The sequence below is a fragment of the Cyprinus carpio genome, chromosome A4, assembly GCF_018340385.1.
Source record: "Cyprinus carpio isolate SPL01 chromosome A4, ASM1834038v1, whole genome shotgun sequence".
Classification (NCBI taxonomy): Eukaryota; Metazoa; Chordata; class Actinopteri; order Cypriniformes; family Cyprinidae; genus Cyprinus; species Cyprinus carpio.
In genome coordinates, this window is record NC_056575.1 from 5780593 (window position 1) to 5806979 (window position 26387).

The 26387-nt window shown below is 38.6% G+C and overlaps 1 protein-coding gene across 6 annotated transcripts in view; it reads left to right on the forward strand.

Moving 5' to 3' along the window:
- cald1a (caldesmon 1a) overlaps nt 1-26387 on the forward strand; it is a 52008-nt gene that overhangs the window by 15205 nt on the left and 10416 nt on the right. For 2 of the 6 annotated variants that reach the window (XR_006156465.1, XM_042738518.1), the window contains exons 2-9: nt 5880-5976; nt 19710-19853; nt 21129-21468; nt 21557-21592; nt 21684-21728; nt 23361-23458; nt 24304-24574; nt 25901-26041. Coding sequence is in view for 5 of the 6 variants with exons in the window: in XM_042738518.1 (XP_042594452.1) it covers nt 5903-5976; nt 19710-19853; nt 21129-21468; nt 21557-21592; nt 21684-21728; nt 23361-23458; nt 24304-24574; nt 25901-26041 (1149 nt within the window). In the remaining variant the exon portion in view is untranslated. Of the gene's footprint in view, nt 1-5271; nt 5428-5879; nt 5977-19709; nt 19854-21128; nt 21469-21556; nt 21593-21683; nt 21918-23360; nt 23459-24303; nt 24575-25900; nt 26042-26387 lie in introns of those variants that run through there. The other 4 variants (XM_042738515.1, XM_042738507.1, XM_042738525.1 and 1 more) reach the window with 4 other exon arrangements.

The following is a 26387-nucleotide window of genomic DNA, read 5'->3' on the forward strand; positions in this document are numbered from 1 at the left end:
ACTTTTATTGGTGCTCTCAATTTCCTGTGCATCTCACCGAGCGCACACTCGCATATTTCAGCAGTGGGTCTGTAGGTTTGTCATCACGGATGCAGACAGACAGACAGAGGTTCGCTGACTGTGCAGCAGTGATGATTTCATTGATCTGGCTCAGGTTCGAGATCTCTTTATTTCTTTATGTTTGTAGAGTGAACAAAGAGGATAGAAAGGGAATTCGATTTTCTGTCCTCTTGTCCGTCTTGGTTTGTTCCCGTCCGTTCAGTGACTTTGATGCTTGAATTTCTAAAGATGTGTATTTGTGTGATTTTTAAGAGCATTAAGGAACATTGAGGGTTAAATTCAACCTAAACTCCCTCCCTATTTACCACGGATAGCAGGGTTTCTGTGAGTCTTAAAAAATCTTAATTCACCCTTCCATGAATTAAGGCCTTAAAATGGTCTTAAAGACCTACTGATGAAGAAACATAACCTTTTTTGCAGTGTGATCAGAAGCTGTAGTTAAAGTTATTTCCATATTATAGTTAAGGTTTTTTTTTTTTTTTTTTTTTTTTTTTACACAAATTAAAAAGTAGTCTTATGGAAATCTGTTGGAAGTTGTATTTTTGAACTGTTGCTAATGCTACTCATTCTGCTTTCTAGACATTTACATTTAGAGACAATATTGTGTTCCTTTTTATGTATTCCTTAAATTGTCTTTATTTGGCCTTAACAAAGATCTTTCAAAAGTCTTAAATTGACTATAATCACAATCATCTTAGCATGTCCAGACCTTACAGATCTAATGATACAAGATACATTAAATGGTATATATACACATCAGATGATCATCACTTAAGACTAATGTAATTCACAGTATTCAATTAAGAACAGGCTGTGTTGGTTCGATTTAAAATCTTGTTTAAATGATGCATTTATATACAGTACTGCATGTGCTAAAATCAGCTAAAAATTTCTAGAAACACTGTCAGATCAATAAATCACTCTAGTATGTAGCGTTTTTGTAGTGTAGAACTAAAGATTTGGATTTTCATTGAAATTGTTGAGCAGCTGTCCGTGAATCCAGATGGAAAGTCAGACTGCACATATCTGGCATACCTGCAGCGTCTTTAATGAGGTGTGTGTCTGAGGCTCTGATAGGCTGCTGACGCTGCAGATTTCTGGGATACCATTCTGCACCTGGCTGCAGTTGCACAACCTCTAAAACTTTTCCCACTTTTTATCAAAGCTGAGAAGATTTATGATGATTTATTCTGCCTTAACTTCAAAATTTGCTAGAAATGTTGATGCAGTGCAAATGTCGAGTCTTAATCCCTGCTACAGCACATTATTCCACAGAAAAAAAAAAGGTTTTCTTTGCATCAGAATCCAAAAATCCAAAACCTAATTTTCTCACACATTTCACTTGGAAATACATTACATTACAGAATGGGCTGTGAAAGCCATGTTGACGTTGAAATCAATTTGGAATTGTCCCATTTGTTTGTTTACTTTGGCTGCACTGTATAAACATCTTCCTATTATGAACTAATAGTGCAGTCAGTATAAGTGCACATCATGACATTTTGATGGTTACACATAGATTTACTTTACTTCTTCCTGTAAGGAAAATGCCATTTTATGTGGTACTTAATATCACTTTGTTTCATGGTGAAATATACACCACATTACAGTAAAACGCTTTTTAATGCAACATGTCTGCGCAGCTCATCCATTTGTTAAAATCTTGGCCAGAGAAGACGGTCTGAATCGTCCTCCTACGCCAGACTCCTGCTGCGGCCGCGGAGAGTGTGTTAGCATAAACTCTGATAGCGAAGCCAGTCTATGTTAATGGACCTATATTGACAGACATGCAAATAAGGGTGATGGTTTATGTTGGCAACGCTCCACTCTCTTCTTGAGCAATAAATTTAGTCTCTCTCAAGTTGTCCAGAGTGGCTGGGGTCCAAAAGACGGCGGGTGGTAGATCCAAACATTTAGTTATTTAATCCTTTTGGCAGAGGGGTTGTGGATCACATCAGCTTTGGCTCTGGTTATAAAGAACGCTCTTTACCTCAACATTTATCTCGGCGAACTACGAGCATCTTACTAATAGTAGATTGTTCAGTCTTTAAGTGTGTTGACATTAATGAGTTTGTAATTATTTTTTATTGCAAAGGGGGTACGAGGAATTGCCTGCGGTGAGGTGGGTTACGCTTCAGACTGTGAAAACTGCTACGATACGTGAAACGTCAATGATTCATCAGCACACAATATTATAAACTTTTTAAAAAAAAAATATTTATTTATTTATTAGTGACATTACCAAGCCCTTTTATTTTATTTTATTTTATATAAATAATAAATATATAAGTTTTAATGAGAATTCAAGTGGAATTATGTGCTTTAACAGAAATAGTTTTCTGTAAAACATCTGGTATGATCAGCTCATACCAGATTTTCATTTGTACTTTATTTTAGTTTAGTACTGTATATTATGTAAATAAAAGAATTTACAACATTAATGATTCATCGGCACAAATTATTATAATTTTTAAAAAATGTTTGTATTTTCATAATAAATATATATATATATATATATATATATATATATATATATATATATATATATATATATATATATATATATATATATATATATATAGGCTTACATCACCTAGCCATTTTATTTTGTTTTGTTTTGCTTTGCTTTAACCTCACTCCTTTCACAATCCAGTCAATTAGGAATAAATACACAATATGCAATAAATCCTTTCTCGTCTCATTACATATGCAGTTTTATACAGGAAATCAAAAGTAAAATGGGTTACATGCATGGGTTTCATGTTACCATCTTAAATTTCAAGAGCCATTTGAGCAAAATCCCACGTAAACTACACTAAGGATAATTTTCCATCTGTCTTCATTTTTAGTTTTCTTCATCAGCTGCTTCTGTTTCCCTACAGAGTTTAAAGAGAGCCAAAATCTGAATCGTTCACGTGGTTTGGCACAGGCATCTGTGTGTACATTCACAACCTAGAGAACATCACAGACGGAAGCTCTAAGACTGCATTCCCATGGGTCACTGCAGTGATGAGCTTTGATGAAGGGTTAAGCACTACTTACGAGGAACATAGTAATTTAGCAGGTAAATGTGTTATTACAGCCATTACAGCACGTGCTCTCTAGACAGGAGGCGTCTCCCTGCTTGCTGGGGGAAGCCAGACCCCCGTTATGAAACATTCAAGAGGGAAAAAGTGCTGCGACATGAAGCTAGGCACACGGGTGGTCCACGAGAGGAAGAGACAAATCCATTTCTACATTCTTTCTCAGAAGACACAGCCTTATTGTCAGTTAACACATCCTGAATTTCAATCATAAATTTAGCATGGTCATCGTTTGTAGTCATCGCTGCGAGAGCGTGATTCAATTTGAGTTGATCATACACAGTTGTGACAGTTATATTGAGCTGAGTCAGTGCTGTTTGCTCAAGGGGTCCGATATGAAGGACAGCCATGCTCCTGCAAACAGAAGATCCAGCTAAAGATAGACCGCATTCCTGCGGTTTGTGAATGCGGGCGCAGTGGTTCTGCCTGATAAGGAAGATCGGCTCGATCTCTTGCTAGCTGTTTCTTGCTCACATTCCTTGCTTCCCCTCTCCCGTTGTTGTTTTTGCTTTGTCCATTTCTCTCTCTCTCTCTCTCTCTCTCTCTCTCTCTCTCTCTCTCTCTCTCTCTCTCTCTCTCTCTCTCTCTCTCTGCATCCTTCTCAGAGTTATGTGAAGATGGAGGAGGGGTTAAGGAGAAGTGTTTCCTGTTCTCTTGTGTCTGAGACCCTCTTTCTCTCTCCATTCTTGCACATTTTGTGTGTGTATATTTGTGTGTCAAGCGGTGTTAGGAAACCAAGAAAAAGTGACGTTGCTAACTTTTTCAGTAGCAGGACAGTAGCTAAGCTGTGTGTTGGTTTTCCGACAATAAGCTGCTTTTTTCCCACAAGAAGAATGCCAAATTGTTGGTTTTGTCACCAAGTGAGCTGAGGCAATGATCAAACATTCAAACATTGTGTCAAGTAGTGTTTTTGCTGGTTCATTCATGTAAATGAAATGACATACAAATGTGTGTGTATGTAATAATGTTTTTGCATTTAATGTAAATGTATCTATTCTAGTTTGATGATGTCACCCTAATATTCCTGATTTATTCAATTAATTAATTAATTTTGGTGCCAGATGAATTATAATAACTTGATGAGAATAAAAAACTTTAATCTTTTGTTTAAAAATATATTTAAATATTTTTTTTTGTGTGTGTGTGTGTGTGTGTGTGTGTGTGTGTGTGTGTGTTTTGAGCTTATTTAATTAAAATAAAATAGATATTTTTCAATCGCTTATGCTTGTTGATTTTCTGTTGTAGTGATTAAGTCTTTGATGATTTATATTTTTCACATACATTAGCCTTTAATTATGTTATATCGTGACTGCAATACAAAATATCATATTGCACAGTAAATAGAAGAATATATCAGTTCTGCTAATGTGTTTTGGATATTCAGTATGTCTTTATAATTCCAGGATGTCCAAACCCAACCCCAGTTAGCCTAATTAATTGAAAGCTCTGTTCTGGCATCGATGGTCCATGAAGAATCTTTCAATCAATAAACTTTCCATTGCATAAAATCTTCTTAATGTTCTTTCCATTGCACAAATGTTCTTCACACTAATAAAAAAAAAGGGTTATTTTAAGAACTTTTCAGTTAAAGTTTCTTTGGGGAACCGAAAATGGTTCTTCTGTGGCATTGCTGTGAAAACCACTTTTTGGAATCTTTATTTCTAAGAATGGATTTTCTCCTTTTTTTTTGTAATACTTATAAAATGTTGCTCCTTTAAATAGATTTAATGTAGCTAGATACCTTTTGTTAGACACTTGTTGTGTAGCTAACTACTCTTTTAAAACTTACACTTTCAAACAAGTATCAAGCAAGAAGTCTGCAAACATTTGCATTTTTAAACACTTTCTAAAAGTGAATTCAAACTAACCAGCAACAGCTCCATGATCACAAAAGAGAGGGAGGGAACTAGCAAAAAAAAAGGGAAAGGAATGGAATGGGCAATAATTGGAAGTCGGGAAGGGAAAGAGAGAGAGAGGGACAGTGTCAGAACAGGAGAGAAAGAGAGAGAGAGAAAAGGGGGAGAGAGGGAGGAGGCAGACCCGTCGGCCGTGATTGAGAGTTTGCACCATAATGGGAGGGAGAAAAATGGAGGAAAGTAGGGAGGGTGAAAAAATAGGAAAGGAAGAGGCCGGCTTTGGCCCTTTCTGGTAGCTCCAGCTGCAGCGAGAAAGAGAAAGAGCCTGAAATACTCTTTGTGTTGGAGCGTTATCGAGACAAGAGAGCGAATTTCTGCTATGTTTTGAAAGCTAAAACTTTCCAGAGGTTATCATCACTGAAGTGAAGGTAGGGCGGTCTCGAAATGGCCCGTCTGTAGTGTCACAGAGCTGGGATTAATGACAACAGCTCTGTATCTCCTGGGTGGGCTCGGTTCCTTCGCCGTGTACCCCGCAGTATATTTAGTCAGAGTCTTTCTGCTTGACTGAGTGGATATCCTGTGCTAACATCCTTTCCTCACTCATTCTCTGTCTCTCTTTTTTTCTTCATTCTTCCCTCTCTCTCCCCCACAGTTTCCATTTTAAGTGGTATTATGAAAACAAACTTGTGATCTGTTTGATGTCGGGCTGAGAAAAGATCGACTGTAAATGTCTTGCATATGGGAATGCGTGATTTTTGTGTAAAGGTTAACCAAATGCTCACAGCAGCTGTGGAATACCATATTCAGTAACGGAGGGGATCCTGTGAGTTTATGTAAGGTTCGTGAGACTAAAGGACACACATGTTCTGTTGTTTTCCAGGGTCACGCTCTCAGTATTGAAGCATGGATGATGATTTCGAGCGGCGCAGGGAGCTCAGGAGACAGAAGCGGGAGGAGATGCGTCTGGAAGCCGAGAGGTAACGTGGACATCATTATTGCTCACTCTTTCTTCTTCAGTTGTTTTGCTCCATAAACTGATGGCTGTTAATGTGGAGAGATCATCAGATCCATTGCACTGCCGCTGCTGGTAAAGATCGTTCACCTTGCAAAAACATGACAGCTTGCTAATTGTCCGTTACTGTGTGGCCAAATGAGTCTTTGTGCAGGATTTAAAAATGCTTATTGATGTTTTTGCAACATCTCTACTCCTGTTTTTTTTTTTTTTTTTTTTGGACTTGGTGAACATCAGGATCAGAATCAGAAAGAGCTTTATTGCCTGGTATGTCCTGTATAGTTTGTCCCTAATTTTAGTTATATTCCTACAATCAGTTTCACCAGGGACGAATTGTTGAGCATTTGGCAGTACACACTAGGGGTTGAATGACTTCTGATTTTTTTTAAAGTCCACTTTTATGTGATGAAAGTTGAGTCGAAGTCGACTGGTCGCTGATGACGTCATTAATAAACAAATAAGTCTGGAGCTGTGACAAACCCCTTCTGCACAGCTATGGCATTTGACACAGCGCTGCCCACATGGCTATTGCTCCTATAACAGCTCATTTTTATCAGTTCTTTTGCCTTCGGATCGTTTTATTTCTCACAGATTTCTGCTCACTCTAAATCAGATACAGATAAAGTAGCACAGTAAAGATTACATTTATATGAATGCATTAGTGAGAGCGATTGCATGTGTGAATTAATTCTACATGGCAGCGTCTCTCTAGTAGTAATGACGCTGTGGGATTTAGTTATTCAGAAACATATGATTGAACTTTTCAGTTTCTAAGGTATTTTATTGAGAATTCACAGAACAGTGTTGACGGTACATTTCCACGCTGAATGTTTCTGTGTGTGCGCGATCTGCGCGTGACGTACGAGCTAATGTCTGTAGCCTATGTGTGTGCGTTACAGTGCAGCAGTGCATTAGATTAGAACAGCAATTAACTTACCTGTACAATAAGCTGTTTAGAATGTGCATTCTCCCATTCAATTTCGACCATCCAGTAATATAAACACATGTCTTGTGGAGCTTTCAGAGTATATATTTATTTGTCATTTTAACTGTTTGGAAACAGAGCGTAAATGTTGAAGTCCTTCAAAGATTTCTTATCTTGTTGCGCCCTCTATAGGACCAGCCACTTCAAGCTTAAAGTATCATGGCAGAACATTGAAGTGGACTAGTCAATTAGTCTGTGCAACCCCTAGTACACACCACTCAATATTTCACAGTTTTTTGACTATTCTGATGTTTTACTGGACAGAACAGCAGCACTTTTCAAGCACTTTAAGACACGCAAATGTGAGAAACAGCCAGTACACTCGGCAAGCTCATACAACGCGTCTTTAGAACGTCTGGCGAATCTCTGCTCTCTACCCAACAAAACGGATGAACTACTTCTGCTCTCCCAGATAAATAAGGACTTTTCCAAACTCTGCTGCTCTGTGTTTCAAGGAAACCTGGCTGAATGAAGCCATTCCGGACAGCGTGCTAGAACTGATGGGTTTCCTGTTGTTCAGAGCGGATCGCGACATAGAATCAACAGGGAAATCATGTGGCAGCGGGACATGCTTCTATATCAATGAAAGGTGGTGTACAGATGTAACAGCGCTGAAGAAGATGTGCTAATCTAGAAGCGCTTTTCATCAACTGTATTTCTTTCTACTCGCTGTGGGAGTTTTCTTCGTAAAGCATGTGTGAACGCAGCATTAAAACAGCTGGCTGATCAGATCACAGACACAGAACAACAACACACAGACTCTGTTATAATCATTCTCAGTGACTTCAATAAAGCAAATCTCTCCCATGAACTGCCAAAATTCAGACAGCACGTTACATGTCCTGCCAGAGACTGTAATATACACTGTGTTGAATCAATAACTGGCCAACAATTTGAATGAGTTCTCTCGCAGGTTTGAAAAACCCTGTCTCACACCCCACACCCATTCTGACCTTCTGTCCATGGATCCATTTACACCTCAAGCAACCTCCCTCTCCCCGCTCCTGTACTTCGGATCAGTGAAGATGATGTGCGTCAGGTCTTCTGGAAACAGAAGACAAGAAAAGCAAGAAGAGTACCAGGCGCAGACAGTGTTACACCAGCCTGTCTGAAATACTGTGCTGACCAGCTGGCCCCTATCTTCACACAAATCTTCAACAGATCACTGGAGCTATGCAAAGTCCCTTCTTGCTTCAAATGCTCCACCGTCATCCCAAAGAAACCCAAAATGATTTCAGATCTGTTGCTTTAACTTCTGTGGTCATGAAGTCATTTGAAAGACTGGTGCTGGCCCACCTGAACAGTATCACTGGACCCTTGCTGGACCCCCTGCAGTTTGCTTACCGAGCAAACAGGTCTGTGGATGATGCAGTCAACATGGAACTGCATTATATCCTACAACATCTAGACAAAACAGAGACTTCTGTGAGAATCCTGATTGTGGACTTCAGCTCAGCTTTCAACTCTATCATCCCCAACCTCCTCCAGTCCAAATTAACCCAGCTCTCTGTTCTAACCTCTATCTCTCAGTGGATCACCAGCGTCCTGATAGACAGGCACCAGCAGCTATTGAGGCTGGGAAAATTCTCATCCAGCACCCGCACCATCAGCACTGGTGCCCCCCAGGGATATGTTCTCTCCCCACTGCTCTTCTCACTGTACACCAACGACTGCACTGCAAAGAACCCCTCTGTCAAGCTCCTGAAGTTTGCGTATGACACCACACTTATCAGCCTCATACAGGACGGTGACAAGTCTGCTTACAGACAGGAGGTTGAGGAGCTGGCTGTCTGGTAAATATTAACAACCAACACACTCAAAACAGTGGAGATGATTTTGGACTTCGGGAGAAACCCCCCTGGACTTCCCCCAACTCACCATCATGGACAGCAATGTAACAACAGCGGAGTCATTCAGATTCCTGGGCACCACCATCTTTCAGGACCTGAAGGGGGAGTTCCACACAGACTCCATTGTCAAAAAGGCCCAGCAGAGGCTGTACTTCCTTCGCCATCTGAGGAAGTTCAACCTGCCACAGGAGCTGCTGAAACAGTTCTACTCTGCAGCCACTGAATCCATCCTCTGCACTTCAATAACTGTCTGGTTCAGCTCAGCTACCAAAACTGACCTCAGAAGACTATACAGCGGATAGTCTGGACTGCTGAGCGAATCACTGGTACAACCCTCCCCATTCTCCAAGAACTGTACTCATCCAGAGTGAGTAAAAGAGCTGGCAAAATCATTCTGAACCCCTCACACCCAGCCCTTTTTCTATTTGAACTATTGACGTCTGGTCTGCACTACAGAGAGCACTGAGCATCAGAACGGCCAGGCATAAGAATAGTTTCTTCCATCAAGCAATTCACTTTACAATAAACATCTAATATACAACACTATTTATACATTTATTTATTTAACACACCATTCTTTCTATTTACATTTCCTTGCATTTGTACATAACACATAAATACAATTTTTGTCTATTTTATACATTGTGTTTGTCTTCAAAAATGTGTTGTATATTGCTATTTCCTATTACTTATTATATTTTGATTGTGCTGTTGAAGCTTCTTTCACCATAACAAATTCCTTGTATGTGTAAACATACCTGCAATTCTTTCTGATTCTGAACATTCAGTGTTGGGGAAAGTTACTTTTAAAAGTAATGCATTACAATATTGTGTTACTCCAAAAAAAGTAATTGTGTTACTTAGATACTTTTTGTTACCTGAGCTGGGCTTGCTTAAGTGTTTTTTAATAACAAAAAAACCCCAAAAGTTATTTTTTTGGCAACTGTAAATGCCCTTTCACCCCAAAAGTGAAAATAAGCCTCATGCTGAAGGAAGTGCCTCAACCTCTACACCTCACTCACAATTTTTATAAACAACAGACAGGAGAGGTGTCAATAAATAAATGAGAAAACAAAGTAACTTACATTACTTATTTGAAAAAGTAACTTGGATATTTTCTTGTAAATTTAAAAGTAATGCATTACTTTACTAGTTACTTGAAAACAAGTAATCTGATTATGAAACTTGTGTTACTTGTAACAACCAAGTTTAAGTTCTTAAGTTCAAGTCCCTATTTTTACACACTGTTCACACTTAGTAACAACTTAGATGGCAAATTATTGGTTATTATTGTATCGGGGCCCTCAAACATCCATGGCTTTTATAAATTGCTATTTCTGTGCTGTCTAAAATGCATCCAAATTTGAACACATTTACAGTAGTTTCCAGTATTCTTAACTTTAAACTTTTTAACTTTTGTCCAATTAGCTCCATACCCATTGTTTCTAAAGAGATAATGAATGTTTCTCATTGTGGGGAAATGAGAAGAAAAAATTGCCTGCTGATTTTTGAGCCAGAGGTGAAAAGAAAGAAATTTCTGTTTTAATGCTTTTGTGGTCTGAAGCTTGCACTTTCAGCTCGTTTTTCTTTTTCTGTGATGATGGAGTCTGCTATTAAAGCAGAAAACTGGTGTTAAAGTAACAAATGTTAAACATCAGTGGATTGGCACATTTGCGAACCGCTTGACCATTTAAGGCAAAGCAACACTCCCATAAACACTGGAGGCACTGACAGCTGTTTCTTGAACATTTATGCCGCTGTCAAAAAGAATTATGGGTAATGGCTAATGAACATGCAAATCGAGCTTATTATCATTCCAACAGAGCATAGGATGGCATAAATCAGCTCTAAATCTGTCTTTCAGCCACAATTATTTCTATTATCATTGGCTAGGATGTTAGACCAGAGTTACATGGTGTACAGTTCGCTTTGACTGTCAGCTTCCCGTCTACAATGGCCTTCCTGTTTCCTCCAAGCATGTTACCATGAAGCAGGAATGTTTTTCTTTTTCATGATTTAAGATATATGGGATATTTGTCACCTAATCGTAGGGCGGAAGCGCAAAGCTGATGACGCACAGATTAGGGGCCATTATGTTTTACAGCATAGCATAAAACGAATGCTTTTTTTGGCTATATGTTATAAACGTCTGAAAGGCTGGAATTGTGTTTTCTATGCCAAGTATCACATTTGGCTGAAAGCTACCAGTGCAACCCGTTCAGCTGTGCGACATGATGTGATCTTGTGTTTATGTTTATGTGGAGTCGATTCAATTTGGCCTGCTCTTCTTCTCCTGCTCGAGTTAGTGATAAAAGATTAAATCACTCTATTAAATTGCTGGAATTATGCAAAGATGCTGTAACAATCAATATTTACTCTTTGCCGGTAATTGAACTAGTCAAAACCATGTGTTGTCTCACTGGCCCCGTTCATTTCAGCCATCCTCGCGATGCATGGTGGACACTAAAGTCAGTTTTCGGTGTACATATGATGAGTGCTGTCACTCTGCCAAATGGCTCTGCATTAGAAGTGTTTACTGGCAGAGATTTGCGAAGCTCTCCGTCCTCTGTGCAAAACAGGCAGGCAGAAGTTGGCTCGGCGCTGACGCGGAAAAACAACGAGAGTCCGATAAAGTTCATGCATGCAGGAGAGGCTTGACATCCGAATCCAGCTGCATTTATATCAGGCGATGATGGCTTGATGTGCGCCAGTCCTTTTCATCTGGAAGACTTGTCAACATTTCAACTGCTGAAATTGACAGGAGAGGGAAAGCGTGTGAGAGAGTGAGGCTGTGTGCTCTGTCTTTTGTCTGTATGTATTATTGTAAATTGCTGACAATCTAAAATGTGGCACTCTTTTACTTTAGATAAAACGCTCAACTTTATATCTTTAGATATAATGTCCACAGCATTGCACGCAAGCCCATTTTAAACAGAAAAATGATAACAGAAAAAATATAACATCTCACAAATGGGGGGGGGGGCGCAAGTGTGTTGTTTTTTTATTTAATTTTTTTGTCAGAATTCTGAGTTTGTCTCAGAATTCTAAGTTTTATCACACAATTATAAGTTTTTACATTTTTAAGAGTTCATCTCGCATTTCTGTTTCTTTTTTCCCATGACAGTAAAAATAAAAAAAGTAATTGACTTTTTATCTCACAATTCTGACTTTTTTTATAGTGTACAATTCTGCATTTATATCTAGCAATTCTGAGAATTGCAAAAAAAAAAATAATAATAATCTGAATTGTAAGCTTATAAACTCAGAATTGCGACGATTACCTTTTTTTTAATCATGTGAGGGAAACTAGCTTCCATATCATTCCCAGAAACAAAACTGTATTGCATAGAAAATGAATTTCTCAAAATCACAAGCTTCAATCTGATTGGTTGATTGCTATTTAAATTCAACATGGTGTTTGAAAACATTACTGCAAAAAAAAAGAGCATTTCAGAGCAACATATAGTCACTGTATTTTGGATAAGTTTACAAATTCATAAATATATGATGATGTATTTCCAACATGTTTAACCCTATAAGCTCCAAACAATTTTGTCTGTCTAGAGAGATAGTGAACCGGAGGTGAAAACAAAATAATCACTTTATTAATGCTTTTGTGGCCCGAAAATTAAACATCAATGGACTGGAATATTTTTGAGCCTTTTGACCATTTAAGGCAAAGTTTTACAGTGAAGCTTTCAGTCATTTAGTAGCAACTCAACTATGTATTCTGCCTTGTTATATCTATCACATAACCAATACTTATTACTTTTGAATGGACATAAATTTTGCACACCCCAAATTTCTGCTAATTTCTTTGAAGCCATCTGTTTTGTAGAGACTGCTCACCCACTTTTTGAATTACTGCCTGTTTGCTGAATGCTGGTCTTTTGTGGTATCACCCATTTCCAATTTATCTGCCCCAAAACGTCATCCATAAAGAATGAAATGCGGTTATTCATTTTACATGAAGGTCAAAAGAGCCCTTCCTGTTTAAGTCGGTGGTTCATGGCCGGAATAAGCCGCAAAGTGAATGAGACTTTGCCGATAGTCAAACATCTGGCTCTTTGAGACTATAACGACTAGATCATAGATCAGGTCTGCTTTGTATTTGGTGAATAGCTGGTCAGAGCCGCTTCTGAGATGACTGGCACGGTTAAAGGGTCAGAGGGTTTGTGCTGTATTTAAAGCACTATGTATACACACACACACACAATTCTGTGTGACTTCATTGGCCTTTCCCGAGACAGGTTGATGTGTTCCAGTTCGGGTCACTGATACATACACACACAGGAATGTTTTGACTGCTGGCTCCGTGTCCTCATTCACCATGCTGACGGAATGTTCTGACTAATGATTACCAAAACCTGCCATTCCTGTCCAGTCCACGGGTTCTGTTTTAGCATCAGCTGCCGAATAAATTCGTGTTTTTGACATTAGCTACGTTTCCATCCAAGCTGAGAATTTAATTTATGCTGGAAAATTTGGAACATTGCATTTTAAGCAATTTGTGACTTAAGTAGCGTTTCCAGCTGCATTGTTCAACAGAACAAATTCGTCACTTCTGGAGAAACTGCTGTAGAAATGGAAATGGCAGTGATCGCTGGCAGATGCTTTATGTCTGGGATCGAGCATGTCAGACAGATCTGGGAGGTAATAATAGTCAATCATCTGAGCTTATTCAGTCACCTGACTTGAGGCGAAGTCACATGACTTGTGTTTCCATCATAGTTTATTCACAAATAAATAAATAAAAATCCACATAAAGCAAAGCTATAAGAAAATAATTTAAAGACAGATATATCATTTATACTAGCCCTTGCTAACCCTAAAAGAAGGCATAATTTAAAATATGGGTAAATCCCTGTACATTGGGCCGTATTATTTTCTTAGAGTGAAGCTTTTTATATTTTATGCACATCTTGGTGTCTATTTATTTTTCTTTTATTTACTTTATTTTATTTTGACTTATTCCCTAAAAAATGCTGGCCGGAAACACCAAAAAAAAAAAAAAAAAAAAAAACATAAATAATAATTTTTATTTCAAATAAATGCTGTTCTTTGAAACTTTGTTCATGAAAGAATCCCAAAAAATATGGATTGTGATTTCCACAAAATGTTAAGTAGCTGTTTACAACATTTATAATAAGAAGAAATGTTTCTTGAGCAGCAAATCAGCGTATTTGAATGATTTCTGAAGGATCATGTGACACTGAAGACTGAAGTAATGATGCTGAAAATTCAGCTTTGCATTACATGAATAAATGACATTTTGAAGTATATAAAAATAGAAAACTTGTTTTCTTTTGAGCAGTTTTAGCTGCTTCCATGTAGTTTTCTCCATGGAGTGGCGGCCATCTGTGCTGTTCCCATGAGAGGCCAGGAAGAGCTCAGGAAATAACACCCATCCTCAACGAATGGCCCATTCCAAACACACTTTCTGGCTGGTAAAAGAAAGGCCCGCTTGAGGGTATACATGTGTTTTAGGGATGCTGTTACAGAAAGCTACAAGGTTATAGGCAGAAATAAGAGCAGATGATCTTCTACTGTGGTCAAATAAGGAATGGATGGATCTGTGGCGTTGGAGGCGACTGTGGGGTCAGTAGGTGGAGGAATAGAGAAGGCCGAGCGTGGGAATAGAACAGTTATTTGGCAAGGTCCATATATTTCTCTCTCACAAGTTACCCTTGTGGAGTGTCTGTGATTGCTCTCCAGAGCCTTTGCCCTGTGCGCGATGTTTTCTCTGACATTTCTGAGATGTTTGGACCAAAAGAAAATACTCGTCAGCTGGATACATCCGTCGCCTGATTGTGTCCGAATGGGCTCGGCATGCTGTGAGAGCAAAGTAGCTGCAACATTAACTGCATATCAATTTAATTTCCCATAATACTTCCTTTACAGTCTTTATGAATCCAATAAAACGTGTTGCTCTCTGTGTAGCTCTCACCACACACGCTATAAAGTAATTAATGCTACATGGCTGAAAGATGTGGTTCATGTGGAAAGCATGTTCGCCTGATGTCTTGGTTTTCATCCCATATCGCTGCAGGTACCAAAGACATGCCAGAATGTTATCTTTACTGTAGAGACCCTACTGAATGTTATTGCAGAAGGAAGTCAGTAAGTTTGTTTTCTGATTTATTTTTGTGGTTATGGAACCAGGGAAGCTTCACACAGTCAGTGCAAGATAGGCGGTGTTCCCTGGATGGATATCAGATCAGAGAGAGTCCGGACTCGATGGGCTGGAATGTTAAAGCGGATTTGAAGGCATTCTCTGCTGTTTTGAAAGCTCCCTCTGGATTTGATTCATTTTTAAATTGAGAGAAATCACTTTTTTTCTTAATCTGTTGAAATAAAAGTTTGACGTGTTGTGAAAACATACTCATAGCTTTGTCTAAAACCTGGTCCAAAAAGATTTGGTTTTTTAGTTCGTCCAGAAATCCTTGAATTTCCCATGTCAGAAAGCAGCTAACTGTAATTATTCTATTCATATGATGCCATTGAAGGTTTTGTTTTAAGTTGACCTCAGAGGAACAAATTGAATATTTTGATATGTTACATACTTCAGTGTAAATGGCAAGAAAGACAGAAAGAAAGAACAACAGAATCTGCAGGAATCCGGCTCTCTATATGATTTCACTCTCCCCAAGGTTTTCCATGGGCGTTAGCAGAGCTGAACACATTCCTGATCACAGCACAAGCTGAGGAAGGGCTTTTTGTCGAGATTAAGTCTTTCACTCTAAAATCAAAATGGAAAAGAGAGTATATTTTGGTTAAAGAAAATAAGCCATTTTTTGCATTGTGACTTTGACAACTGCTTTTATATTGAAATATGATCTGAACATGTTCTTGACAGACATAATATTCTATATATTCTATATCTATCCGTCTGTCTGTCTATATATACATATATATATATTTACACTATATATACAGTAGAAAAAAATTATCACTTATGTATTAAGCAGCATAACATTGAAATTAATAATAAGAAATATTTCTTGAGAACCAAATCAGCTTATTAGAGTGATTTCTGAAGGATCATGTGATCACTGGAGACTGGAGTAATGATGCTTTGCATCACAGGAACAAATTATATTTTTTTATATATTAAAATAGAAAACAAGTTATTTTAACCCTCTGAGGTCTAGGGGGTTTTGGGGGCCTGGAGAAGTTTTGACATCCCCTGACTTTTGTGCTTTTTTCAGTTGCTTCTAAACGATTCATACGCGATCATGAACTGAATAGATAGACAGTTGAAAGCCATGCAGTCGTTCTCTTAAAGTAAGAATAGAGTCTGCATCTGAATGTGTGAGAATTTACAGCTATCAGTCTAAACTGGGTGTGTTGAATCAGTGTGGTCAAACTCACCGTGTTCTCACACTCTGTAGTAACATGTTTCTAAACCTCAACAGTGAGTACACAGCTCTGAGAATAATAGTATAAGTAAACTAGATTATTTAAAAAATAATAATAATAATAAATAAAAAATAGACAAAAGATTGCTGAACTGTTATAGAGTGGATCTCACATCTGATATAAATATATTGTTATAAATACAAGATATGAATATATATTGAGAGTAAATTTACATTTAAGTCATTCAACAGACTCTTCTCCAGAGCAACAAACTGCTTTATTTTTAATACATGAGGCTCTATTCATTATAAACAGATGGCAAACATGATTTTCTTTCTGAATTATCAGCTGTGAGGTACTTAATAGAAAACAAGTGCAATGCACTAATGGTGATATACTGTGTAAAATAATAATAATAATGTATTTTCTATTACATTCCATTTTTGGAGAAACACAACAATTAAATTATGATCTTTATACTATAATTTTAATTCATAATTATTTTTTTTCTGAGGTTTGGGGATTTTTTTTTAATACAGTTTTTTTTGTTCTAGTTTTCCACTTTTCAGTTGGTGTATACATTTGTTTTGCTTTGCTAAGTTAGAATATGAACCAACATAACTGCTACAGTATATAGAGTATAGATGATTTTTCACATCAGTATAGTGTGAGGACAAAATGTTCAGTTGGTGAGATCAGAGGAAGTTAATACCCACAGGTTGAGGTGATGCTGTTAAAAGGAAGAGCTGTAATTATAGAGTGAAAAGAAAGACTGACAGAAACAGAAAATGGCTGATAAGCGTCACATGTGTCTGCTGGGACTGATTATTCTCTGTGCACTTCTCACAGGTAAAGAATAATGTTAATGACCTATAATACAGTATAAAAGATCTGTAAAACGTGAACCATTTGAAAAATAATTTAATTTGAGATTGTGTATGTCAGAGGTTCTCAGCTCTGGCCCACGAGGTCCAAGTTCTTGCAGAGTTTATCTCCTATCTTGATAAAACGGTCTTTCTACCCACATAGCAAACGGACTTGGCCCGAATGTGGCCTCAAGCTGGCACCGCTGGCCTCCTGTCAGCAATGGCATGTACCCTTTCAGCCAGAGCTGGGCCATGTGTGGCAATGACGGAATGGCGTGGATCCGGCAAACAATATCCGGGCCGATTGTTGGTAGGAGGAGTGTGGCCCAGATCAGTCCAGTGATATGTGGCCCAAATCAGGCTATGATCTGGCAGCGTATTATGTGACCCATGATAAACAAGATAAATACAATATTGCATTATAATGTTTAAATGATCACATAAATTTTAATGAAGTGTAGTATTGTTAAAATGTAGTCTTTGAAATGGCAAGTCAAAACAGAATGAAACATTTTCATTTCAAAATTAAGCAAATCAGTCAAGTGCATTAAACTGTACTTAATTATAATTTTATTAAATTATATATATATATATATATATATATATATATATATATATATATATATATATATATATATATATATATATATATATATATATATATATATATATATATATAATGCTGTCATGCACAAGCATTAAATAAAATGATCATGAAAGTATTTTATTTTTATTTAAATCCTCTGTATCCATGTGATGCTTGATGTGAGGAACAGATCCAAATTCAAACCATTCATCGGCGATGTGTATCTCCTTCCACTGTAGCTATAGTAACAAATTTAAAATGTGCCGTTAAGAAGTTTTATAACAAGTTGATGCATGGATTTCTTGCGGGCCAGATGTGGGCCGGATCTGGGCCAACACTGTTGCTGTCTGGGACCAAAGCATGTCACAAAATGAATAATGGCGATTATAGTAATACACAATGCAAAAATATGAAATATTAAGATTATGTATTCCCAGGTTGGGTCTGGGCTATATAAGGCTCAGGTGTGGCTCAGATTTGGGGATTCTGGTTTACTTAAGGCTGAGATTTGGCACCAATAATAAAACCTGTTTTGGCCCAGTTCAGGGCCAGTTAAGGGTGATTATCTGGCTGAGATTTGGGCCGGTTATGGCCCATGTCTGGCCCTTGTGTTTAATCCAGTTCTGGGCCACTTCAGGGCCGTCATTCTTTGCGGTACTTAGGCCGAGGGAAAAGTGATTGTTTGGCCCGGATCTGGGCCTGAAGACATTTGCTATGTGGGTAGTAATCCTGAAGACCTTGATCAGCTTGTTCAGGTGTGTTTGATTAGGGTTGGAGCTAAACTCTGCATTAAAGTGGACCTCGAGGTGAGAACCCTGTTGTATGTCATACTGTTACACTCATAAATGTGATGCAAAGGTCTGCTCAAGTTAAAGGGGTCATCGGATGTCCATTTTCCACAAGTTGATATGATTCTTTAGGGTCTTAATGAAATTTCTGTCACATAGTTTGGTTACAATTTCTCAATGGTAGTGTAAAACAACACCGTTTTTACCCTGTCAAAAACAGCTCCGTCTACAGCAAGCCGTTTTATTGCATACCACTTAAACCCTCTGGGGTCGACAAACGCGGATACACGTTTTGTGGCATCTTCTCCTAATAACACCAGAAAGAACTTAACTTATTTACATATTATTGTAGCCCAGTTTGTACCGAATATAGTGTTTTCAGACTTTAGCCATGTATACGTTTATAAGCAACTGAAAAAGCACAAAAGTCAGGGCATGTCAAAACCCCCTTAGACCCCAGAGGGTTAAATGCAAATGAGCTCTGCTGACCCTGCCCCTCTCTTTCTGAGCCGCTCTCTGAGAGATGGCAAACTTTAGCCACATTCATAATGAAACTTGTTAACTAGCACATTATTAGGAAAGACACATTTTGCAAAGATTCATTAAAAACCTTACACTCGCTTCTTCTGGAGGTGAAGCTGGATCACAAATGAATTGCGCAAACATAGATGCATTTATGTAGATCGGGGGCACATTCCCTTCAAAATCAAAGTTAATCCACTGTGTCTTGAGTGGCTCAGATGTTGGGAGTTAATGACAACTGCTGTGTTCATTATTACATCCAACAACAGAACATCTCAATGTCTTAGGAGTCATTCTTGTCTACTCCGGCGGTGAAACAATGGTAGACTGATGACAGTCACTCAGGGCCAGTGTTGCCAACTTCTTTCAATGGAAAGTAGTTAAAGCAAGTTTGAAAAGTCGCTAAATGTCGTTAGATGACATCATACGCTAATTAGCATATTAAACATCAGCAGGAGACATGAGAGATGAAGAAAGCTTGTCAGAGAGATGTGAAAACTTTTTAGGTTACACGAAAGTCCCCTGGCTGTCATGTGGGCTGAACACCACACTGCTGTCTGAATCCTATTATCAGCTGCCAAAGCTGACACACACATACACACACAGCTGACAGCCAATGAAAGTTCAACCTCAACATCAACAACAGCAGCAGTAGCAACTATGACTGTGTGTGCCAAGTTGACATGAGGCCTCACTCTTATCATCTCTTCCCAGCGTAACATCTAACACTCTCTGTGTGTAGGATGGCGTATCACCGGAATGAGGAGGATGAAGAGGAGGCTGCTCGTGAGCGCAGACGAAGAGCGCGGCAGGAGAGACTGCGCGGTAAGGACAGCGAGGACGTGGCCTACCAACCCGAGACCCCGGAGCTCAACAACAGCCACAGGTGAAACAGATACTTTTGGAGTATGACGTGATGGGAATACTGTGGTACTTTGATATGTAGGGCTAACCGTTAACTGATGTTTTCTCTGTAACCCGCAGCTTTAGTGGGCAGCACTGATAAATAACTTCCTGTAACAGGTCAGCATTGCGGAAACAGTGACATGTTCAGACACTGAGGCTTTGTGCAGTGAGTGGACATAGAAGACGGTTAAACAAGACCAGAATTGTTCTCGATGTGTTAGCAGACATTGCTCTGTCTATTGTCCGTAGTGCTGACGCAGGGTAAACGTTTGCCAAGTGGTGCCGTCAGACTACATTAACCTACAGTGGCAGGCATGTGGCAGTCCATGCTGCTCATGCAGCCCTAGAGAAAGGAAAAGGGAGTGCACATCCACTTTAGACCATAATTCCTCGCTATCATGTTGCATGTTCAGGCTTGCTGACACTTTGGATAAGAGAGGAATTTACGTTCTTTAGAGTTGTAATGTTGTATAATGGCCTAATATTAGTTTATTATTTGGTGCTGGTGTTAATGTTGGAGCTAATACTTCAGATTGGTTATTATATGCAATTGATACACTACTGCTCAAAAACTTTTAGATTTTTTTAAGTTTTCTTATGCTCACCAATATGGCATTTATTTGATCGAAAATACAATAAAAACTGTAATTTTGTGAAATATTATTATGATTTAAAATAACTGTTTTATGTTTGAATATATTGTAAAATGTAATTTATTATTGTGATGCAAAGCTGAATTTCCAGCATCATTACTCCAGTCTTCAGTGTCACATGATCCTTCAGAAAACATGCTAATCTGATGATTTGCTGCTTTATGAAACATTTCTTATTATTATCAATGTGGAAAAATAGCTGGGCTGCTAAATATTTTGCGGGATCTGATTTTTGATGATTAAACATTGCAAAAGAACAGCATTTGTTTGAAACAGAAATCTGTTGTATCAATGCAAAAGAATTTACTTTACTTTTGATCGATTTGATGCATCCTTGCTGAATAAAAGTATAAATTTCCAACCCCAGGTTTGAATGATAGTGCATGTTTACGTTAAGAAAGAAATATGTATACATTATTTAAAAATGTAAATAATAGTGTTGCCTGCTTCATTTTGCACATTATCATCAGCTAAAAATGTTTTTTTTATATTTAGGCATTATATTAGCCACCATTTCTAATATCAATCGAGCACTAGTCATATATGCAAAGATATAATTTGTGATGTTATATATTTTGTCTTCCTATGCTACTTCTTTGTAGCGTGACGGTGACAGAGAGCGTATCCACCTCAGTGGTGTCCTCCAGCGGGATGGGAGAGGGGGACGATGAGGAACAGGCCCTGCTGGAGCGCCTGGCCAAGAGAGAGGAGCGCAGGCAGAGGAGGATGATGGAGGCGCTGGACAGACAGCAGGAGCTGGAGAGCAGCCAAACCTCCCACCACAGCCTGGAGGAGAGCCGGAGCTACGAGCCTGAGGAGGAGGAGGAGAAAGAGGAGGTCAAACAGGTGGAGGAGGAGGAGGAGGAGGAGGAGGAGGAGGTCATCCCTAGAGAGGAGGTGGTGGTGGAGGAAAAGCCAAGGAGGTCTTATTTGAGAGAAGAGGTGTGTATTTCTATATTTTATGCTTTGTTAGACCTCAAGAACCTGCGTTTAAGGTTTGTTTATGGCATTTAACTTTATTCACCTGTAGGAATCCGTTGAGGAAGTATCTAAAATACCTGAGGAGGTATGGTGACGATGAGTGTTTTTTATTTTAACATAGCATTTGTTTCTCTCATTTAACACAACAAAGCATGTGACTGCAGTTCCATTCATAGGACAGTAATGAGCGAGATGCTGTGCCTTCTTCTGAACTACATGAGGTGGTTATAAATGAAGACGTAGATGATTCTGCATTTGTTTCGGAGACGGAAACTGGCACCGCAGAGCTCGCTGCAGGTGTACGGGAGAAAAAGAGTGAGATAGAGGGATTGACAGAGAATGGAGTGAATGAAATGAGAGAGGCAGAAAACTTTGAGAAATATGAGGTTTCAGAAAATGACGAGTCTATGGTAAGAGTTGAGTTGCACTTGAAGGACGGCAAAAGGATGGATGGTTTAGATTTTGGGTGAGAAATTAACAGAAATGTGACCCAGGACCACAAAACCAGTCTTAAGTGTCAATTTTTTTAAATTGAGATTTATACATCACCTGAATGCTGAAAAAATAAGCTTTCCATTGATGTATGGTTTATTAGGATCGGACACTATTTGGCCGAGATACAGATATTTGAAAATCTGGAATCTGAGGGTGCAAAAAAATCAAAATAGTTAGAAAATCGCCTTTGAAGTTGTCTCAGTGAATTCTTAGCAATGCATATTACTAATCAAAAATTAAGTTTTGATATATTTACGGTAGGAAATTTACAAAATATCTTCATGGAACATGATCTTTACTTAATGATTTTTGGCATAAAAGAAAAATCAATAATTTTGACCCATACAATGTTTTTTTGGCTATTGCTAAAAATATACCCCAGCGACTTAAGACTGCTTTTGTGTGTCCAGGGTCACAAATGATCATTTGCTAAGACCTCATGAAATGCAAAGTTGCTTTTTGTGACATGTAAGCCATGTGCTTGTACTTTAAAGCATAGTGCACTTGACAAAGTAAACTTTTAGCATATATATGCACTTAAATTAGTCTTTTGCTGACTTTCAGTCAAAATCAAATGTCATTATTCGCTTAAAATGTATTTTTTTTCATTGACTGTGCACATGACCACCATGTTCTCATGACATCATATGAACGCTACGGTCGGGTTAAAAGATTTCTGCCTTCCAAATTTGATTTCCAAGTTGAAAGTTCAACTTCAGAAATTTTTTTGCAATGGGTAATTGGGAACTTTCCAAGTTGAATGGAAAGCAGCATTTCTATTTTCAGACTCTACTGATAATATGATTTTGTTCTCACAGGCATGGATATTTTAGATAAACCTTATGCAACCTGCCTCCAGTAGCAAATAGCCAATCATAAACTTAAATTAAAGATTATTAGCTATTTGAATAAAAAAGACAAACCCTTCAACTTCCTGTTTCAGTTGGAAATATGCCAAAAACCACATTCATCAAGCCTTTTCATGAGGTCTTTAACAGCTTTGGATAGACAAGTTGATTCATGACTTACTGTTTTCATTGGAGCTATAAACTTTTCCTCCCCAAAATCCTAAATCACTCCAGGCACTAGTTTGAGCACAGTGTATAGTGTTTTCACCGGAGTGCATTTCACATTCAAACAACGCAGGTTGTTATCAACGGTCAGCGGTTACACACCGTGTGTTCACTGCTTGCTGCACCCCACACGTGTTCTTTTCATCATTTATCCAGCGAGTGTACCAACAGCACCCACGTTTTTTTCTTTCAAAACTCTTCCAGCACACTGTCTCTCTCTCTCTCACACACACACATGTGCATGTCACATCCACACATCACTCAGTTCTGATTGTGTTTCTGCAGATGGAAGATGAGGATGTGATGAGGAAGAATAAACAGCCCAACGGAGGAGTGTGCGAGGACAGCACTCCCAAACACAAGAAAGCTGAGAGGACTTTCAGGTCAGTGCTCATATAAACAATTAATGATTGTGTTAGGATGGTCCAGGCTTTCTTTTTCCAAACAATTTACAGTTCCCAGAATTCCACATTTGGCAGCCTGTGATCTGTAAATCACAGCATGAAAACGTCTAGGAAGTATTTTATTTTATTTTAGTATTTCCATATATTTATTTTTGTTGTAGCAGTTTGATCACATAAATCATATTCAATTTTCTCCACATTTTCCTAATTTCTCCACATTTGTCTTCACATTAGCATCAGGTATTTTCAGAAAATAGCAAATTAATATTTAAAACATAACAACATTCAAATATTATAAAAAAAAATATATATAATTTATTATTTTAGTTATTTATTTTAAATTTTTTTATGGATCCTTCTTTAGAACATAATTATTATTTTTTTTTTCATTAAATAAATCTCTGTGGTCACATCTAAACATTTATGTAATGTAATTTTTTTCTAAAAGTACAGGACGTTGAAATGAATACGTATATAGACAAAATAATCACATTCCACATGTCTGTGTTTGTCTGTTTTTGGCCTTTGTTGAGATAAAGTAGGTCATTTATATGTGTTTAGCTATATTTGCTTTGCGTGACAGAGTATTTGACTCTAGTCACCTGATCTGCCGTGTCCTGAGGGCTGTTCTCAGCTGTAACTGGAGACTGTGTTACCTTAGACAGGGCTGTGCTGATTCACTAATCTGTGTGTGTGTGTGTGTGTGTGAATAGGTTGGGTTTCGTTTACATGCAAAGAACATGGACGTGTAAAGCTGTTGACAGACCTTTTAACCTGTGTAAGTAACGAAGAGTGCACTGTTTATCTGTTTGTCTGTGCGACAGCCGAGGCAGCTTGCGCTCTCCTGAGGCTCCGGAGGCAGACGATGCAGACGGCGAGGATGCTCGCTTGGAGGCCGAGAGAAAGCTGGAGGAACTGAAGAGGAGAAGAGATGAGATGGAGAGCGAGGAGTTCGAGAGGATGAGGCAGAAACAGCAGGAGGCCGAGGTGGAGCTGGAGGAGCTGAAGAGGAAGAGGGAGGAGAGGAGGAAGGTGCTGGAAGAGGAGGAGCGGCGGAGGAAGCAGGAGGAGGCCGAGATGAAAGCCAGAGAGGAGGTGTGTTCGCTTAGCGTCAGGAATTTGCTTTGCAAAGCTTTTCTGCAACCGAAAATCTTGATGAGGGTCCTGTCAGTAAAATTAGGTCACTTCTGTAAACACTACATTTTAAATGCTTGGATGTTTTATGGATGTTCTTTCAGAACTTAAACCTTAAAAACAGTAAACTGATCTTAATCTTGTGGCTAATCAAAGATATTAGGCTCTTATTTCAGTCTGTAAAACAATCAACAGCTCCATCTACCATGGTAGCTTTATTCCACACAAAAATACATAGCATACAGAAATATTGGGTTAATTATTCTCTCATTTTGCGTAACAAATTTTAAGGCAGCAATCTTGCAAATTCTTCACAGAAAAGGCAAAGCTCATAGTGCATTGTGACAAGTTTAGTGACAGAAAACCAACAGTTCAAAAGAGAATGAATCAAATGAATGCTTTTATTCAGTCAGGATTAATTAAATTGATAAAATGAGACCATAAAGACATTTATCTCAAATAAATGATGTTCTTTTGAACTTTCTGTTCATCAAATAATCCTGAAAAAAAGTATCACGTTTTCCACAAAAAATATTAAGCGGCACAACTCTTTTCAACATTGATAATAATCACTGTTCTGGGTGTGTGTGTTCACTACTGTGTGTGTGCACTTGGATGGGTTAAATGCAGAGCACAATTCCGAGTATGGGTCACCATACTTGGCCACTCATCACCTCACGTTCTTTTCTTCTTTATATTATTCAATCTGTGGCTGTGGTGTCAGTTATGAAACTGTTGAACTCTCAGTATCGGTATTGAACCCCCGTCGTAATTTAAATGAATTCCACATCATTTACGTTAACATTAGCGTGATCGCACTCAGTGTGAGTTCCACATAACTGCACATGAGTTTCAGAGTCCGGCTTTCTCAGCAGCGGGCAAGAAACACAGGCGTCCCTCCTCGTGGAGGCCCGCTCCTAGCTTTGTAATGCAAATATGTTCCTTGTTCCTAATGAATAGAAGCAGTAAATGAAAAAAGACTAATTAGAGATTAGAGGGCCCTGAGCTGATGCTAGCGGGCCGTGCCAAAATCCGTGGTGTAAATAAAAAGGCTTCTTTATGATTTCCCAGCTGCTGTGGAAGGCAGGCAGCTGCCAGTTCACGTTATGCTTCCGCAGAGAAACCGTCTTGATTTTGTTGTTCTTTTGTCTCATTATCATCCTCGTTTATTGCAAAAAGGACATTTTTTTTAGAATATAAAGATCCTAGGTTTGTCTGCTGGTGGTGTTTTTGTGTGTGCCGTCTATCTGTTTGAGGTGATGAATGTGTGTTTATCTTATTCTTCAGGAGGAAAAGAGGAGGATGAAGGAGGAGATTGAGAAGAGAAGAGCAGAGGCGGCTGAGAAGAGGCAAAAGGTGGAGGATCCAGAAGAAGGAGAGGCCAGGAAGCCCTTTAAGTGTGTCAGTCCCAGAGGATCCTCCCTGAAGGTCAGCCGCCGCCCTCTCTCTCTCTCTCTCTCTCTCTCTCTCTCTCTCTCTCTCTCTCTCTCTCTCTCTCTCTCTCTCTCTCTCTCTCTCTCCACAGCTGTCAATCACCCAGCAGCACAGCGTCGGCTGATTCATAGGAACACGCTGTGCCTATGAAAAAGCAATTATCTGCCATATCTTGTAAACATAATGAGGAGGAGAACAACTTGATGATTGTGCATTAATGCAGCTGGTGTGCACTGAAGCTTGTATGTGCTAGTTTTCGGGAATAACCCCCTTTGTTACCGTTTGCACCAAAGTAGCATAGTCTAAACAGTTACTTTTTGTAAAAAAAAAAAAAAAAAAA